We start from the raw sequence: 19,018 nt of genomic DNA, 5'->3' as shown, positions 1-19,018 counted from the left end.
ATACCTGAGCACAGCACTTGCCCTGATGTTGGGGCCTTAGGGGGAGAGACAGCTCCAGTGACAGAGAGCCCTATACAGGGCCAGACTGGTCCTGGCCTCCCTCCCCCTATCCACCATCAGGTACCTACTGGGCATTATGTAGCTTCTGAACTCCAACACAAGTATTTCAAAGTCTGACTCAAATTTCTGCTCTGGTATCACAGCAGATACCTATGGCAAGGTAACACAATACATCCAAGGAAACACAGTTGTTTTTGTTCCTGGATGTCTGGTTCACCATGGTGTGCAGGTGTGGTGCTGGAAGCACCTGGTGAAAACACAAGAGCTTTTTTGCATGCAGGAGACTTGGCACATCACTGTCCTCACCACCCTCCATGTTTTGCAGCAACTGCTAAACAAAGCATAGAGTTCAAATGCAAGGGAATATTTTCTTTTTACAGAAAAAAACCAAATAAAAACAAAGTAACAAAATCATAACAACAAATGTTATACCAAGAATACTCTGGTCTCTCATCAGCCTTTCCAGTTTGAGTCATCTTATTGTCATGCACTATGCTGCCTCATGCTTGCTTCCTCCACAGCCTCACCTTCTTCTGCAGAACCCTGACGTGACCACAGCCTTTTAGCCACGTGCTACTCAAGACTCCCTAACAGAGGGAAGTCCAGCTGCCACAATGGATTAGTGGAGACTTATTTTTCAGTGCTGCCACTGATCCAGTCCCATACCGGCATTCTGTTGCACAGTGGTCTGGCAAATGTATTTATCAAGAGGCAAAAGCTACAATGAGAAGAGGGACTTTGCTTTGCCTTCTCTCCCATGCAGTTTGTTCCTGTGAGTTAACACTGGGTTTGTCAGCTCTATTGCTCTTTCCCCCTTCAGTACTGTCCAGGTTAAGACTTTTGAGCCAGTAAGGTTGTTAATTTAATTTTCCCATCCATAGAAGCAGTGAGGCAGGTCCCGCAGTCCATGGCTGTGCTCCAATCCACTGTGACAACAGGAGCTCGGTGTCCTCCCAGGGAAAGGCAGCTCTCCAGAACCTTTTCCTCACCATTTAACTAAAAAGAAGGAAAGCATAAGATTTTAAGGAGATACGTTTCTGCAGTGGGGGCAATGCACCCAACAAGACAAGCCAAAGCCTGACAGACTCTGTATCTCTAAGAGCATGCAGAAAGCATGCTAAGTAAGCAGAAAATCAGAGAGATACTGAGATGTGTGTAGCACACACAGGAAAGGAAGCTTCCAGTCTCGCTACAGAAGCATGTGCTCTCAAGCAGCTCAACTTTTGACATCAACTAAACTGAAGTAATAGAATGAAGCAGGCCAAGAGCATACACTGATGAGAAGCACATAAGCTTAAGCTATAGCTTATGTTAGTTCAGGTGCTCTGAGTGCCTCAGATGCAAAGTAAAAATTCCATCTAATCTGCCCTGCAAGAGCATGGGCATGTGATAAGTAATGCTTGTTAATGAAGCACAGAGATGTGGGCACTGGGAACCATTCAGCCTTACCCTTTGTTTAATTTTAGTACATGGAAAGGGACAAGGATCAGGCTGAGTCTAACATAGAATCAGCAGGCACAGAAGGCAGATTGAACATGAGCACCAGTCAACAATCATACATTTTGCATTGAACTGGCATGTATCTATACATTAAAAAAGTAATTAAAACTTTGTCCTAGTCACTTGGACACTAACAGCTAGGCTTTAAAAAAGAGCACAAATACTCCAGTTGCAGGACCCAAACACTTGCTGTACACTCACTACATGCTGCTAAAATGCACACTGTGTGAAACTGAGCAGCAGCTTTGACAGAGCCAGGATGGGTATGTGCTGCTTAAGAACTTCCAGTGGCTGGTGTTGCACCCTTGTAAGTAACAGAAGTTTGTATGGATACTTAAGAGTACTCTCCATCACTTCTCAGACTTACCTTAAAAATTACTCCCCCAGTAGAAGAACATGTCAACATGTAATTGCCCTCAGAGTCAAAAGCAAAAAGCCGTCCTCGTGGGAACTGGACTTGCTTGTAGCCACTGTACCCAGACAGAATAAAAGGACCTGTAGCTTCCCTGGGAAGGTCATACTCAGACACCTTTGAACCAGTTTTATGGATGTTCCACTGAATAAACTAGAATGAAAAAAAGAGATGAGAAAAGCCTATAATGAAATTAACTGGGATGCAAGTGCAGTTGGCTTTTTTTTGCTTTTTAGCAAAATAGTGTTTAGGGTATTCCTCACAAACAGAAGATGGCATTTTGACATCTATACCTAAGTGACTATATTAATAGAACATAGACTGCAAAGGCTGTGAGAGTGCCTTCTATCCAGATAAAGATATTCTCTGCCTTCCTCAAGCACTACTGCCTATGTGTCTTTCCACACTGCATGCAGTACTCTGGTGAGAACTTGCTTAACTCCTCAGCCAAGGTCCCTCCCTGAGCCACACCTCTCTCTACTGCTGAAGACTGAGGAACTGCAGAAATTGAAGTGTTTATTATAAACAATAATAAAAATTACAATAACAATTATAAAGGGAGTTGCTGACAAGATTTATGCAAAGTGTTCAAGGATCTGTGTACCCCAGATCTCAAATGTGGTCATCTCAGGGGCAGAGAAAGGTCATCCTCACATGGACTGTCTAGGAAAAGGATTTCACCAACAGTAGTATTTGCACACAAGGTCAAAGACAGCTCCAACTATGAACACATTTTTTGGCCACTCTCTCTGCAGGGAGGTACTGCACACCTAAGATTGCAGTTAGCAGCCCACATTTCATCCAGAATCTGAGCATATTTTTATGATTGTCCCCACCATATGGAGAAGACTCCAGAAGTGACCTCTCTGCCAGCTGAGCAGCAGGAGGTCATTCCCAGCCTACCTTGCCATCCTCTCCTATGCTGTAGACTGTGTTCTCATCATAGCTGAACTCCACGGAGTAGACTTCCCCATCGTGTGCCTTCCAGCTCATGGCGCATTCGTGCTGCTGCATATCTGAGGGGAGAACAGCACTGAACACTCCTCCTACACACACAGAGCTGAGGTGAAGAGAGGGAGGCCTTTTATGTTCCTGAGGTCTCTGTGCCAGCCCTCCAAACCAGCCTGGGGGAGCACAATCCAGTCCCAGCACCCTGTGCCTATACTCCTGCTCTCACTTTGGCCACAAAAATTATTGTCTATAACTACTGGACTTTACAGGGCTGCTCATACACTCACTGTCAACTGCAGGCATTCTGCATCCAAGCATCACTGGCCCTCCTCCTCTCCATTATCCTGCCCATCCTCCCACCTGCTGACAGCTCTGTCCTCCCAAAGACCTGGGACTGCAGCCTCTACCTGAGCCAGAAGCAGATTCCCCATTCAAAGGTAGGAGGCCTGAGCTGCCTTTATTGCAAGGACAGGCTGAAGAGAACCAAAACCTGAGAAACACATATTGCTCCCAAAAGGAGGATTGATGAGAAGCCCTTGCATTTAAATGGAAGGTCTCACATTAATTGCTTTCCTCACAACTCAGCCTCTAGTGGTACTGCTATCTGGCACAGCACAAGACCACATGGCTTAAGAGCAAATTCACTCTCCTCTTCAGCAGGAGAGAAACAACAAATCCAGCAGCACTACCAGGGTCTCCAGCCAATGTTCTCCAGAAAAAAGTCTATGTCAATTCACTCCTGAGAGCTCCTATGGAGACAATATCTTCCACCTTGGTCTCCAAGCATATCCTATAGCTGCCTGCGGGCTATGGGCAGCCAGCTGAGGACTAGGGACCACCTCACTACTCAGTTTCACAGAAACATTTAAGTTAGAAAAGACCTCCAAAATAATCAAGCCGAACTGTTACTTTAACACTGCCAACTGCACCACTAAACTAAGTGCCACATCTGCAACATCTTTTAAATACTTCCAGGGATGGTGACTCCAGCACTTTCCTGGGCAGCCTGCTCCAGTGCTTGACAACCCCTTTGGTGACAGAAGTTTCCCTAATACGCAATCTAAACCTCCCTTGATGCTGCTTGACACTGTTTCCTCCTGTCTGATCCCTTGCTACCTGGGAGAAGAGACTGACCAACACCTGGCTACAATCTCCTTTCAGGTTCTTGTAGAAAGCAGTAGCGTGTCCCCTCAGTCTCCTTTTCCCTAAGCCGAAGAACCCCAGCTCCTGCAGCCCTCCTCATGTGCTCCACACCCTTTACCAGCTTTGGTTTTGTTCTTTGGACATGCTCCAGCCCCAGAATGTCTTTCATGTAGTGAGGGGCCCAAAACCCAGCATGCTGTTTGAGATGCAACCTCAGCAGTGTCAGGAGCGGGGGACAATCCCTTCCTTCATCCTGCTGGCCACACTATTTGTGATACAAGCCCAGATGCCAGTCTTGGCCCCCTGGCCTCAGAGCTGGCTACCAACCAACAGCCCCGGGTCCCTTTCCACTGTACCAAAGAGACGAACAATGCCATCTGCAGCCCCGGTGACCAGAAGGTTGCCATTGTGGTTGAAGGCAGTGCAGTTAATAGCAATGGGCTCAGGCTCCAGGGAGAACTGCAGCTGGAAGGGAAAATCTGCATTAATGCTGAGAAATTGAGCTGGGGGTGCTGAAGAGCTGAACTCCAGGGGAAGGAAGAAAGAAAGATGGTATTTAGTAACAAGAACTCTGGTTTGGAGCCCTACACCTCTAATGACTACAGACTTCAAGGTCTGGCAGCGGCATTTTACTGTGACACTAAACCAGCAATTCACCTCAGCCAAGCCACAGCTTTCTTGGCCATGGCCTCAAGGTTGCAGAACCAGCTTCTGGCAGGCATTAGCTTGAGTATGTTGCTTTCTCCTACATGTCAGGGACAGCACTTCACTTAAAAACAGGGAAGGCAAGGGAAACAGCAGCAACAAAAACCTTTCAGTACAGCTCAAGTGGAGAAAGCCTCAGCAAAGCATCATTCAATCCACTTGGGATATTTCCAGTCACAAACTGTGCAGCCAGGATAGAAACAAGGCCATGGACTATTCTGAAGAATTCCTCAGAAAAATCCCAACACACCAATAAAACAAAAACATTTCACCCAATCCAGCAGCTACTTACATTATTTATTTTTATCCTGAATGTGACAGAGGGGAAAGGAGGAAGAAGGAAAAAGAAGGGTGTTGAAAAGAAAGTCAGCATAAATTAGAAAGAGGGCTCCTAGACATTGAAACAGAAGACACTCACTCTCAGCAAGCAGACTGAGAAAGTAAAGAAACCCAGCAAGTACCTGCTGTTTCATCGTCTTAGTGTCCCACAGTAGCAGCTTCCCAGGAACTTGGTTCATGCTTTTGCCCCCAGAGTTGATTACTGAGAAGTCAATATGGGAGATGGGGCTCTGGGCTGCTGCAGAGCAGACGAAGGAGGCACCACTTGGGCTGCAGGCGAGCGAGAGGATCCTGAAACACAGGCACATGGTCTGAATCACCTCTCTCCTACAGCTGCCTCAAGCAAAACACTCACCTACGAGCTCTCCCATTAAGAGTCTGCAAGGCAGGGTGCACTGTAAAGGAGGGCAGATTCATCTGCTTAGTTTTTGAGCATCTCCCATTTACCTGAACAGTTTTACACTGCTCAGACAGGGACTGCCCTCTAGATGAAGGCTGGATAGTCCTGCAGTTGCAGAAAAGCAGCAGGAACATTAAGATGTTTGCTATTAAAACCAACACCATTTATTTATATTTATATACAAAAATCAGTATTCCAGAGTTACCTGGGCATGTCTTCATCAATGCTGATTTCACAGAGATTCTTCTTTGCTTCTGTGTCATAAAGACGAACTGTCCCGACCCCACTGCCAAGCAATAGCTTGAAAACAGCAAAGAAGTAGATGGAAAAAGTGTGAGTGAACAGCACAATGATGCTGGCCAACAACCACCAAGACTTAGTAATTTTTTTTCTATTTATGCATTCAGACTAAATATTAGTCCATTATGGTACATCCTGTCTTCCTGTGCAATCAGAGTGGGACTACCCCAAAGCCACAGAAGTCAGAGTAAAAACCCTGCATCCCAGTTAGGAAAAGATCTAATAGGCACCAAGGTGGCATAAACACCACTTTCTAGATCATGGCTCAACCCTATGGGATGCAAAACATGTATGGAGTCTCAATATCTAGGGGTCCAAGTAAAAAGAAGCTTAAGATTGTTAATTGTGTGCTAAAGAGAAATTCAAGCAGAAGCCAACTCCTTTCACCCATGGGAAGATAAAATCATCCAGAAGAGCTCAAATATGCTTTATCAGTGGTGTTACAATTTCAATTAAAATTTAAGTCACGAAGAGATGCATTATAAAAGAAAATTGAGCAAGCCAAATCTTTGTTGCTTTAGTCCCTAATTTGCTGGTGAATCCTACACATATTTCAGAATGAAGAATCTTTCCGTTAGCAAGGAAATTAATTCCACAAAGTAGAAGAAACATCATCGCAACAAACAAAGTGCAACAACTGCATTGACAGCTTGCTTTCTAAAAGCCAAAGAAGAGACAAGCTGTAGCACCAGCTCTTCACTGGTGGCATTGTGGGGTTAGCAAGCCACACACTGTCAGTGCCAAAATGCAAAAAAATACTGCCTCATTTGCAGGCCAGCCTTCACATACAGCCCTGTATCTGCCAAGGGAGGGCATGAAACACTAGCAACAGTTCAAGGACTCAAAGGAATGCATATCATTTAAGGCTCCTCTCTAGTAACAGAACTAGAGAAAAAGGGATATAGGAAACATTTAAACTTCCATGTTATTTAAACAAGATCCAAGCTCCTCATGCATGCACAAACCCTCAGCTCTTAAGACACCAGTCTAGAACTGGCCATGGAGCTTTTTTCACACCCTTTTACGCATAAGTAAAATGCCACCCCCACAACCCTGTTTCCCCTTCTCTGCTGCTGGCTCAGGATATGAGTAAAGGTCCACAGCTCTCTGCTGCAGGCCTCCCACAAGCTGTTGTACTCTGTTGCCTCTGCCTGTCTTTACAAGTTGCTGTGTGATCTGTGTGAAGACAGGCATTTCTCTCAAGGGCACTACTTCTATCCGCAGCTGTACCACTTCAGAATTTCTGTTTCAGGGCAAGCAGTGGTGAACTCCTTGCTCAATACAAAGCATACACTCCCCACTCTAGTTCTTTTTAGACCCTAGAGGCTTTGGTTCCCTGTGTCCCCCTAAAAGTGGAAATTAACTGCTGCCCCAATCTTATCCACAGTGCAGCTGTCTAGAAGTGAACATGCAACACGGCCCCAGATCTGCTACACTTCCACACACAGACTACTCACCAGCCGATCACGTTTGGTGGCCCATTCCAGGGACAGCAATGGAGATTTGGAAATGGATGAAGCTTTTGTTTGCATTATGGGGTTAAAAGACCAGACTTTGATGACCCCATCCACATCCAAGCTGGCCACCCTCCGTCCAGAACAATCAACCCTGTGTGTAGAACGAAACTGATGGGATATTCTTCTCCCTCAAATTCTTAGATGTAACCCACTAATCCTTCCTTTCCTGGCCACGCACCAGTTCCTTTTGCAGGAATTAGAACTTCTTTGCACTACTTCCTGCTCACTTCACAGTAACTGGCACAACAAAGCACACTAAGCTCCAGGCATAAAGCATAATGCCCTTAAACAATACCTGCTTTCCAAGACTATCATTACCCAATCACAAATATCTCTGTCCTTTCTCACATGTAGCACAAGCTACATGCTACTTTCAGTCACACCACTTTGAAGGCCCAAAAACTGAGAGTACATGTCCGACATGCTGGACAGAACAGGGGCTGGGAGAAAGGGCAGACACAGCTGATCCTTCTGCAGAGGCTTCTACAACACAGCCCTCTCCGGCCAGTGCATTACCTGCAGTACATGATGGATGAATGGTGCTCCCCATACTCCTCCTGGCTCAGGACGATGAAAGGCTGCTCCTGCCGAGCCCCCACAGCCTCTGCACTGCTGCCAGGCATTCTGGCTGAAGTCTCTGTTTGCTCAGCATGCAGCTCTGAGCATGGTTCTGCCTCAGCTATGTTAGTATCAGTTTTCTTCTCAGCACTTTGGCCCTGAAGGAAGAAATCCTGTGTGAAATACAAGGAAGCAGCTCCATATCAAGCTCCTCAGCTACCCCAGCCTGCTGGGAGAAAAAAAAAAAGAAGCTGCAACAAAACAGAAGCATTGTCAGTCCAACACTCCTTCTGCCAGGGACCTTGCTGAGTACAAGGACCATGTGTTGCACAACTGCACTATTTAATAAGACCTGCTTAATTGTTGAGTCCCTTATATCCCCGTACATGCCCAACTATATACTTTCCTGTAAGAATGAAAAGAACTGCAGCATTTCTAGCATACCTCAGCCAATATCAGAGGCCCATTTACATGCCATTAGAGCACAGATTCACAAGAAAATCAACATATTTCAAGGAATTCTTGCATTCAGCAATGTAAGTTAAAGTCCATATAATATGCAGTTCAGCAAACCTGCACAAAAACTTGGCTCTCAAGCTCCAGTGGATGGATTATCCTCATCTGCCAGAGATTTAGATTGTGCACACTGGAGTTACCACTGCAGCCAACTGACTGATGACAACAGTAGAGCTGACACATGAGTCCAAAAGCTTAAAACCCAATTTGACAGGACAGACAGAACAAATGGAGTTTTAGGAAGTGACAGTATCTAAATGAGACAAGATCTGCACTGCAGAAATATTTGGAAGCAGCTTGGTCTTCCCTTGCCACCAGAAGTTGAACAAGAAGCAGATACAGCACATAAGGTGGTAAACATTTGCTAGCATTCTTTTGATAAACCATCCTCTGAAAGTTAAGTGTTCCCAAAATGGTATTGGTATTGATGGCTATGAATTCCTGTTCTGTAACACATACTTGCCTAATTTACAGTAGCCTCTCATCAGGACCAATGGATCAAGCACTACATAATCAAATCATCTGAAATCACAGAGCTGGAATAGACTGGGAAATAAATCCAAGAATTATTCTGCTAGTTAATGTGGGGAGGTAACAACCAGTTAATGACATTCATGTGAAAGAAAACAGTCCCACCTTTCAGTTTCCTTTTTGCTCACATGCTTTGAGTACAAGAGAAAGTTAAAGAGTATCAAGCTTCCCCAAGAGCACAAAGACCAATCTTTACACAGCCCAAAAAGAAAAAATCACTGCCTCAACATGGAACATTCTAGAATAAGGAAGGTGAAAGGAAACTTCTCGGGAAATTAGGCTTTCAGCATTGGTTGGAAAATTGCAAAGTGTTTTAGATGAACCACGGACAAAAAAGTTCTCTCAAGGCCTTGAATGCTGAGTGATAGAGTAAAATCTCTTTAACCAGCACTCCCACACACAGAACAGCCACACACTGGCCAACAGGGAACAGTCTCTCAGCACTGTCTCTCCACAAGGCAGAATGTCTCATACAGAGAAAATAGCAAGGGCTGAGATGCTGCCTGTGCTCTGTACTTTTTGGCAAGATGGCTGCTGAAAGCCAGAAAACACACAGGTGAACAGAAGCAGTGTGCTGAGCTTCAGCAGTTAAAATCCAGGACACGGTTTTATCATTTCATTAGATTTTAAAGCAGGGCACACCCCCCAGGTAAAACTGCACCAGTAAAGTACAAAAAACTCCAAAAAGCAAATATTGCTAGGAAAGCAAGTTCCATTCCTATCCAGGAAATTTTTATATTAGTTTTTAATGTCTTACAGAGAGCCTGTATAAATCAGCATAAGAATCTACAGGAAGAAAACTCACTTTGGCTGGATGAGTGAGCCAAGTTCATTACCACTGAGGAATGGGGATTTTAACAAGGTATTTGAACACAACCAATGAAAGTGAATCAAACCTTAATGAAGCCTCAGGACCAAGCTGTTGAAAAACATAGAGACAAAAGACAATTCTTCTTCCACCTGAAATGCCAATACTGACACAGAAATAAGCCAAGTGCAGAAAGAGTTGATTAACTACAGACATTAACCTTAGGTACAGTTATTCTTGACTACCAATTCCAAAGCTTAAAGGAAACACTTGCACTTGTTTTACCACCTAGTTTTACAGAAATACAAGCCTTCTGCCTCCCTGCAGTGCTGACCAGTACCTGGAAGGTCCCTTTTGACAACAGTTCCTTCCTTTCTTTCCCATGCTCTTGCAAGCGCTTCTGCCGCTGCTGCAGGGAACTGGACTCGCCTGCCACTAAACCACTGAAGTGGCTCTTCCCATCCTTAGAGCTCACTGCTCCTTCTTTTCCTTTGGCACTCTGGAAAGCAGAGAAGTGACTGGGCAAAGTTATGCTTCTAGTAGGCTGCAGAACAAAGGGCAAAAGAAGCAGCAAAGCAACCGAGCACCTGTAAGGGCTCCACAAGCTCTTAGATAACAATAGCTGTTCTTGTGCTGCATTCAGGCCCAGCACACATTTGCAAGGCAGGAAAGGACATTTAATTTTTCAGGTGGAAGCAGAAGCTTGGAGCAGTGCCACGCTGCAAGTTAATTTCTTGGAGACTGAGCAACTTTCAATTCCGAATTACCTGGTGATTTGTTGGTTCTTTCTTCGCTAGCAGCATACTGCTAGTCTGCATTGGAGAAGCCCCAGTTGAATGGATTGGTCTAGAAGGGCCCTTTTTACTTTGGGAGAGAAAGGAGGACAGAAAGCCTCCCCGGGACTGAAGAGAATGTGCTGTACTTCTCTGATTGCAGGTCATATCACTAATGAAAAACACAAAACACCGTCAAACAGAGTATGAAAGTGTAGCAAGGCAACCTGCCCAAAGACAACCCAGTTGAGTGAAGTGGCAGCTGTTTGAACCACTGCAAGACACAGGTTCATTTACAAGCCAGTGCACCACTATGCACTAAAACCCTATTTGAAAATATCCTGTTAGTGCCTGGAGCAGGTCATTACAGTTACTGTAACCAAAAGCTCACTTCTCAGAGATGCCACTGAGACAGTGAGCTCAAACTGTTGATGAATCACCTTTAGAGCCACCTAAAACTCCTTCCACTCCATCTGGTTTGTTTAGAAAGACCCTAAGGGAAAGGCAGGGGAATTCAGATTTCTGTAGGACTTATTCAGATGGGATTCCCAATTCATAGCATAAAACAGACCTACTCTGAGAGACTTTCAGCATCCAGTATTTCACTGAACACCCTTTGATAAACAGCAAGTTATGTTCAACAATTTTATGGCACAAGCCTTCAATATCTCAAAATGCAGACCCAAAGAAAATAAGAGAGCTATAGACCATTTGTAGGATTATAGACACCTCCCTTCTCAGTCCACAATGCCAAGAGCAGCAGCTGCTTCCCAGAACATAACTGTCTGACCTCACTCTGCTACAGCTTCCTCTGAGAGCAGAGTGGCAGCAAGAGCAAGGGGAAAACAATAATCTTCACTGTCTATCCCCTCAGCAGGGGTGGAACTATTCTACCAAAGCTGGGCTTTGGGTTAAACAAAGACATGACAATAAGCAACTGAACTGGTCCCCAGACTAAGAGATAAGCTGCACATGCAAGAAATGCCACTTCTTAGGCAAGTTTTTCTAATTCAAATGGACAAAAATAAATACAGGAATAAATTACGCCATCCCTCATGTCACATTCCTCCATACATGCAGATAGCATCAGGGCTTTCCACATAGTTAAAAAAAACATATCACAAACTAAACTCTGTAGTTTGTACTGTGCAAAGACTGCAGAGCTGTCACCAAGACAGGTCAATAAACACTTAAGTCTATTTAATAAGACAAATTTTAGATTAAAACATTTTGTGTGAAGTACCTGCTACAACTTCTATCTGCCAGTAGCAACAGGTTAATTTAATCAATCCTATTTCTGTCCTGTACTAGGGCAATAAATAACAGTTAAAGAAGCTGCATCACTGTGTATGTTGCCTAATTTCCAGAGACAGGCACAAAATAGATGTAGCCATAAAACACACTTTTAACTGCAGCAAGTTCATGGGGAAATCTGTGCATAACTGAGCCTCACAGAAGGGAAGCTCTTTCTCCCTTGACTTTGCAAAAAGCAAGAGAACATCCCTGTGTAACAAGAATCCCTTTGGCTCATACAGTAACAATATTGACAAAACAACACAGGGCATTCACCTATGGCACTGCAGGCACTCAAGTAAATTGGAATCACGAGCCAACCCACTTCACTTGAGCAATAGTGCAGGTACTGCACTGCTGCCAGTGCCCTAGATGCCCAGAACACCTCAGTGCACTGCTGACAGCAGAGCAGAATCACTTCCATGTGCGCTTGGGCTCTCACTGGTTTGCAAGAACCTCCCAAAAGATGGCAGAGACACCTGTCATGAATTCCACTAAACCTACTTAGGTCACCATAATATCTGACTGGATGTCTTTCTGCATTGAATCCTAAGGCAGGGGACATGGAAATGACCCTCCAGGAACCTCCCTGACCCAACAAAAGCAGCAGAGCCTGTCTCCAGCTCTTCTCCTGCAGGCACTCACAGCTCAGAGTCCCCTAGTCGATCCATGTTGGCCACATATGCAGGCAACTTGTGATGCAGAACTGTTTGTTCCACCTCCAGTTCCTCTTTCTTCATGCGGGAGGATTCAGCCTGCAGAGCAAACAGCTAGGACAGGAGAAAAGAGCCAAGTAAACACAGGGTCACTGAAATTCACCTCCTTCCCACTCACTGAAGTTGTTTACTCCTTTTATTTCAACAGCTCTAGAAGGGCGGGGAAGGAAAAAGTTGCTCTGACTGGCTGAGCACCACATTAGTCCAATTAGTCAAAACAATCAGTACTTTAGGCACATGAAACTGAAGCCTACTTAAAACCCTTCATGCCTCTCCTCGGGCTGGCTGTGGGGACATTAGTGGTGCTGGGAAACAAGAGCTGGGCAGGGCAGAGCTCACCAGTCCCTCTCCCTGCAGGCAGTTTGAGGCCAGGGCAATGCAGGCATGGAGCCTAGAAGGTAATCTTCTTCTCACAGACAAGGGCTTGCTGAACTGGCAGGGTGCACCTAGGTCAGTGAAACCAGGTCACCCTGAAATCCAGCTCCATACCCTGTGCAACTCCTTCCCAAGCATGATAGTGAGATTTATCTCCACATTACAGAGAAAGAAAAACATCTCTTTTTCCCTTTAGTAGAGAGGAACCTCAGGATGCAGCTTTCTGGAACAGATGTGGTTTATGCCTGTGACTCTTACACAAAGAGTTCCTCAGGCTTTTCTGTTTCTGAACGTCTGTTTTTCACATATATTTCTTTTTCTTTTTAACACACTATTTAAGGAAATAAAAGACAGGAAGAAAAATGAGCTTTAGAAATCTGGCTTGCTATTTCTGTATTTGCATTGTTTCAGCAGCATAAAAGAGAATCACTACTTAATTTCAGCTAGCATAAAATTCAATATTTATTGACATCCTTTTATAAAACCTGTATTCTAGAGGCAGTTGGTTGCCCCCCTGACCTGAGTTGACTAAAAGGGAAAGTCCAGTTTTACTTCTGTCAATTTGTCAGAAAACTTTTATCCAGACTGCAAATGATATCAGCCCACATGCAAAAAACAAACCATAGGTTTATTCTGACTAAAAGTAAAGAACACAAATTTTGAGGAAATAAAGGAGCTCTATTGCAAAACATACCTCATCCTCTGTCCCTACTCACTGACCATCTTTGCAGAACCCTCTTGTCAATGTTTGACTGACCTTCTAACTTCATACAGTACACAGTCACAAATCTTGGTTTTTTCCCAAAAACTGCCTCCTTCTTGAAATCAATTATTCTATTTAACTTCTATATCTTATTCTATTTAACTTCTATTTCTAGGAAAGTGTTGAACAGCTATTAAAACAGTACAAACAGGAAACATAACATACAACAATGTTTTGTAACACCAGAGGTAAAGCACAAACTTTACTGAAGTATTTATACAGAAAGAGCTTTTCTTGGTATGTTTGAGGAAGCGAAATTAAAGTTCTGCTTACATGAATAAGCCTTCCTACTTGTATGATCACATCCACATGTGAACTATAGTTTAGAAAGTTCTTAAACTGCAGATTTCACAAATTTCTCTAACAGAAGTTCTATGCAGAAATGACTGACCCATGTTACACCCCTTCCCTAAGTATCTGCTGATGATACTGTCAAACACAAGACATGGAGCATTTTGTCTAAACTAATGGGCCCTTCTTATGGTATACTGTAAGATCTAGAGTAGGGAAACAGACACTCACAACATCTCCATTAGCTGGTCTAAATTGCTTTAAGTACGTATCAAATATGGTGAAGGGGCCATTTCAGAAGTAACAGTTTCTGTCTCTTTGCCAGAATTTACCACCCATTTCTATTGCTTCTATTTCTCTATCAGCTAAAATTTGGAAATGACTGAACACTATGCACAAAATCAGCCATACTTCCTTTCCAAGCCATTCTATAACTCTACGACACACATCCCTAACCTGCTACCAGTTTCACCTTGTTTTGACTTTGCAGTATAACAGAAAATGAGTTTGTTTAGTAATCAATCACCTGTCAGACAGCACAGGGAGGGGAGACAGCAGAGAGACAGGAATATCCTAAACACACATTTCACAATATGATCACAACCCTAAGTTTGCTGGAAATATTGAAAGATAAATCAAAATAAAACAAAAGACTTAAAGAATCTGCCTTAGAATAACTGCACCAAACAAAACAGTTACAATGTTCTCAAATGGATGGAATCAATTTTACACAACTCACATCACACAGTCAGCAGCTAAAGAGTGATCTCAGTTCTGACCTTATGCCGCAACGATTCATTTTCTTCTTGTATGAGACTGGTCCTGAGACATTCAGCTTCAAAGTTCAGTATGACTGGAACTGGTAAGCAATGTTAAAGAAAATCGAGGTGATAACTCATGTGCACCTGGCTTAATTCTAAAAGCCAGCACTCCATACCTGCCATTTCTCTGTAAAAACAAAGCTGCCCAGTCCATACAATTTGCAAAAAGTATGCGCACGACCAGAAGATTAGCAACAGCTTAAGTAATTAAGTGAACTTTTCACTTTGCTGTTGCACAAACTATTTCATGTGGACTTTGCAAGGATTTTTAGATTATTTCTTTTTAGAGTCAGAAGTGGAGGGCAAGACAGGTTCTATTACTGCTTTACTGTACACTGAACAGTTCAAGATGAGCTGTATTCCAGCTGCAGCATAAGCCTAGCCATCACCAAAGAAGACAGAACTCTGTAGTGTGGGGCTAAAAACTTATTCTTGCCAAAAATCAACTGTTCTATTATAATGAGCTGTCACTAGGCAATGTTGTGAACATAATGTACTCAAAGAAGGATCTAACAGCAGATGCCAGTTCAGTTATGGATTATGACCCAAAGTTGTATGACTGTTTTGTACTATGTCAAGCAAAGAGTAAAACCATTTCAGAACAAGATGTGCACAAGATTTCTAGTCCCTAGCATGAGGATGATTCAGCATCAGCAGCAAAGACAATTGTCTTGCCCAGGGAATACAACATACCATCAGATTAACTGAGTAACTACTCCAACATCCTCTGGTAAACACCAATTTTCTATAAAGTCTTGGCTATAAAAAATCACCTGAAAGCAGGAAGTTCCATAGTACTATATCCTTGGCATAACTGCTGAAAGTATACCACCAGGGCAAGGGAGATTTAACTATTAGTTGCAAAGAAGGATATGCATGCACTGAAATAAGACGCTCAGGAAGTTGTGCAGAGACACGATGAACGTATCTGCCCACTGGCGCGAGAAATAGGTAGCAAAGGTGGGGTTGGAGTCTGGAGCAGGCAGGAAGGGCAGGACAAACCAATCCTTCCACTCTGCCTGGTTCTGGAGCTCGGAGGCCTGCTTGAGGAAAAACTCCTGTGCCTTGTCATTGCGGCCATTCTGAAACACAGCAAGAAGAATAGGGCTCACACTTCCGTTAATGCCACCAGATTAGGTCGAGGAACATTAGCTTTTTGTTACAAACACAACAACAACTATTTTCACCACCCTGACACAACAAGTGGTTAGTTACAGATTCACCAGGAAACAAAAGAATCCCAAACACGGTAGGAGAAGCTCAGAAATGCACTTAATCCAACCTTCTTTCCAGCCACGACAATCCTGTATAAAGGCTGAGACCAATCGAACCAAACACACTGATTTCAGTTAAACCAGGGCACAGTGCACTGACATGAGCATTCATGTACAGGACCAAAGTATAATTCAAATTACTAAAGTCTACAGCACATGCAGCTTGAAAAGGTTTCCAGCTGACACATTATGCAGACAGGACTGTCACACTTCAGGGTAAGCACACAGCAGAAAAAAAAAAAAAAAAAGCACACTTCTGGAAAGATGTATTAGATTTTGACTCCTCCACTAACACCTGGATCTTCAGTCAGGGAATGAAACCAAGAAGAATCAAGGGGAGAATATATTCCATTGACCTTCCAGGGTTTGAACAGAAAAAATCTCTGTTTCATTTTAAGCTTATTATTTTTTGTTCTATTCATAGCAAGCAAAAAGACATTCATTTTCTCTCCCACATTTCCTTGTTCCAGTTTGAATCTCGTGTTCTCTGCCAGTATCCAAGTTAACTGAGCAGGGCTGAGCTAGCTAGCTGTCATCCCTTCTCAGAGAAACCTGTCTTCATGTGAGTGTGAATATCTTGCACCCAGCACACCACGTTTCCCTGTTGCCCGAGCTTCCCTATCCTGCACACAAGCTTGTCATGTGAGTCTGCATCAAACTCGTACTACACTCCTGATCATGACACATGAACTGTTTGCTCCTAATCCAGCAGGCCTGGCAGAGGCTCACAGAGGTAGTTTATTGCTTTGGTTTCAGAGACCAGGACCTTTATAAAGCAGCCTAAAAATGAAACCCTACCTGGACAGCATGGACCAGGTAGTATCGGAACAAGCTGGTTTTCAGCTTGTTCACCGTTGGCCGGTACACGTCTTCCAGACGGCTGAAAAGGCGTCGGTCCAGATAACTCCAGTAATCCCGCAGGGCAGCCAGGTCGTAGCTCTGCACAAACTGCTGCAGCTGCTCCACTATCTTATCCACCTAAAGAGGGCAAAACAGGAGCACTTCACTCATGGGAGGGCTCCTGAGGCACAAGACTTTCTGTAACTTAGTGCTGAGAAGCTTTAACTGCTTTAACTGTACAATCCTTATGCATTAGCCATTTTCTAATCCTGGAAACACTATGAATTTTGCATTAGCATTCTTCCACTCCGCAGCACTTTGAAAATCAAGGAAAAAGAAATATGACAGAGCATAGCCAAAGAGATTTTGACAGGAATATCACATTTTGTTGAACTCGACTGATGGATTTTTTTGCAAGTAAGCAAAACTTTCTACCTCCTTTAAAAGCCTGTTGATAATAATAATACAAATAAAATACTGTGATTAAATGTTTAAAACTCAAGTGCAGCACCTGAAAGAAAAGTATTAATTTAAGAATAAAAGGAAAACTACCTGCATTTAGCCCACAGAAAGAGGAAGTCAGTTCTGCTCCACTGCAATTTTTGAAGTACCTTTATCTTTAGTAACATCATCTACTAACAAGGCAAGCATAAAATTTTGCAGAAGGATTTTTTTTGTCATTATGTCTCTTTGAAAATCATTTCTGCAATACGAATAAGACAGAATGGTAGTGTGGAAATAGATTTTTTATTCAGTGGTTTCTGATGGCCAAGACAGGCATCAGAAAAAGAAAAAACTGCATCCTGTATAAAATTAAACTAAGGTTGTTTAGTATGTGGTTTGCTCTTCCCTCACCACTTAGTATCTTAGGACATACCTAACTTTTATCTCTGTTGCATCCTACAGATATAGAAAACTGAAGCTTGTGACTCCAGCAAACCCTTCTTGGGCAACAATTCACCAGCAAAGTTGAGGGTGTTTTAAAAAATAAAAGCAACATGCTTTAATAAAGATAAAAGTAGTGCTTATATTCCTGGTCAAAGAAAAATCTGACTGTTCAACGCACTACATTTGATGCCCAAAACTGTTGCTACAGGAATATGAAGCTCACATAATGGACTGACACTGGATTTTTGAGACTGGCAAATTCTGTGCCAATTTCCACGCGTTAGTCAAGGCAGCTGGGACTCAAGACATACAAACTAACGAGCGGAGCCGTAAAGCCGCTGGATAAAAATCTCATGGCCGAGAAAAGATGCAGGCAAAGGAATGTCTTCCCGCCCTCTCGGTCCGCGGGTCTCCTCCGTTCTTCTCGAAGCGGGAGGGTCACAGGTCGGGCGCAGGGTCCCCAGCCGGCCGGGCCGGCCAGCGGCGCGGGGCGGCTGCCGGGAGCTGCAGCCCCCGGGATGGAGCCCCCGTCCTGAGCTGACGGGCCCTGGAGCCGAGCGGGAGGGGAACCTTCAGCCGGCTACAGCCCCCGCCAGGAGGCTGCGCGTCCCTGAGCGGCGGCAGGGCGGGCCGGGCGGCTCCGGGATGCGGGATCCCGCCTGTGGGCCGGCCGGGCCCTGGCGCCCAGCCCAGGCCAGCGGGGCCGGGGCAGCCACTCTCTCGGGGAAGGGCGGAGGCTCCGAGGGCTCCCTCCGCCGCCAGGCCCGCTCCCCTCACCCAGCCCCTGGAGTGCGAAGAGGCGCCCGCGGCCCGCCCGGGGAGCGCGTCCTCCTAGGGGTGCACCCGCGCCCAGCGCCCCGCCGGCAGCGGGGATGCGGTCGCCACTTACCCGGAAACCCTTCTCCCGGTCCGCCTTGATTTCAGCGTCCAGCTGCTTCAGGGCGGCGGTGAAGCCGCGGAAGAGCAGATACTCCCGCACCAGCTCGTCCGTGCGTTCCGCTGCCGCCGCCATGGGGGCCCCGCGGCGCCGCCAGCACCGCCCGCCCACGGCGCGGGGCGGGGAAGGGATGACCCGGCCCAGACCGGTCCCAAACGCGACTACAACTCCCAGTGTGCCTTGCGCGCCTCTGCCATGCCCCACGCTCCACCCCGCTGGAGCGTCCAGCCCGCGTTTTTCCCGCCTTCTGATTGGTCGACGCCGGGCGCCGGCTGCGTGCCGATTGGCCGCCCGCCACGTGCGGCTG

The 19,018-nt window shown here is 44.9% G+C and overlaps 1 protein-coding gene across 2 annotated transcripts; it reads right to left on the bottom strand.

The window, feature by feature from the left end:
* Positions 1–414: 414 nt before the first annotated feature.
* On the bottom strand, positions 415–18,814 carry WDR91 (WD repeat domain 91). 2 transcript variants are annotated; one of them, XM_084205746.1, is made up of 15 exons: positions 18,664–18,814; positions 16,845–17,024; positions 15,648–15,854; positions 14,731–14,814; positions 12,452–12,576; positions 10,508–10,685; positions 10,081–10,239; positions 7,844–8,043; positions 7,268–7,418; positions 5,716–5,810; positions 5,233–5,401; positions 4,423–4,531; positions 2,876–2,988; positions 1,928–2,125; positions 415–1,056 (listed from the first exon to the last, which is right to left on the bottom strand). In XM_084205746.1, exons 1-15 carry the CDS (start codon positions 18,784–18,786, stop codon positions 892–894), a joined length of 2,256 nt encoding a protein of 751 aa, XP_084061872.1. In that variant the 5' UTR covers positions 18,787–18,814; the 3' UTR covers positions 415–891. The 2 variants fall into 2 exon arrangements, with proteins under 2 accessions (XP_084061872.1, XP_084061873.1); XM_084205747.1 differs by lacking the exon at positions 18,664–18,814 and adding an exon at positions 17,439–17,546.
* Positions 18,815–19,018: the final 204 nt, after the last annotated feature.

The sequence above is a fragment of the Fringilla coelebs genome (assembly GCF_963513975.1).
Source record: "Fringilla coelebs genome assembly, chromosome: 5".
NCBI classification, from domain to species: Eukaryota; Metazoa; Chordata; class Aves; order Passeriformes; family Fringillidae; genus Fringilla; species Fringilla coelebs.
The sequence above is the reverse complement of the archived record's forward strand: the minus strand, read 5'-3'. Positions and strand labels throughout refer to the sequence as shown.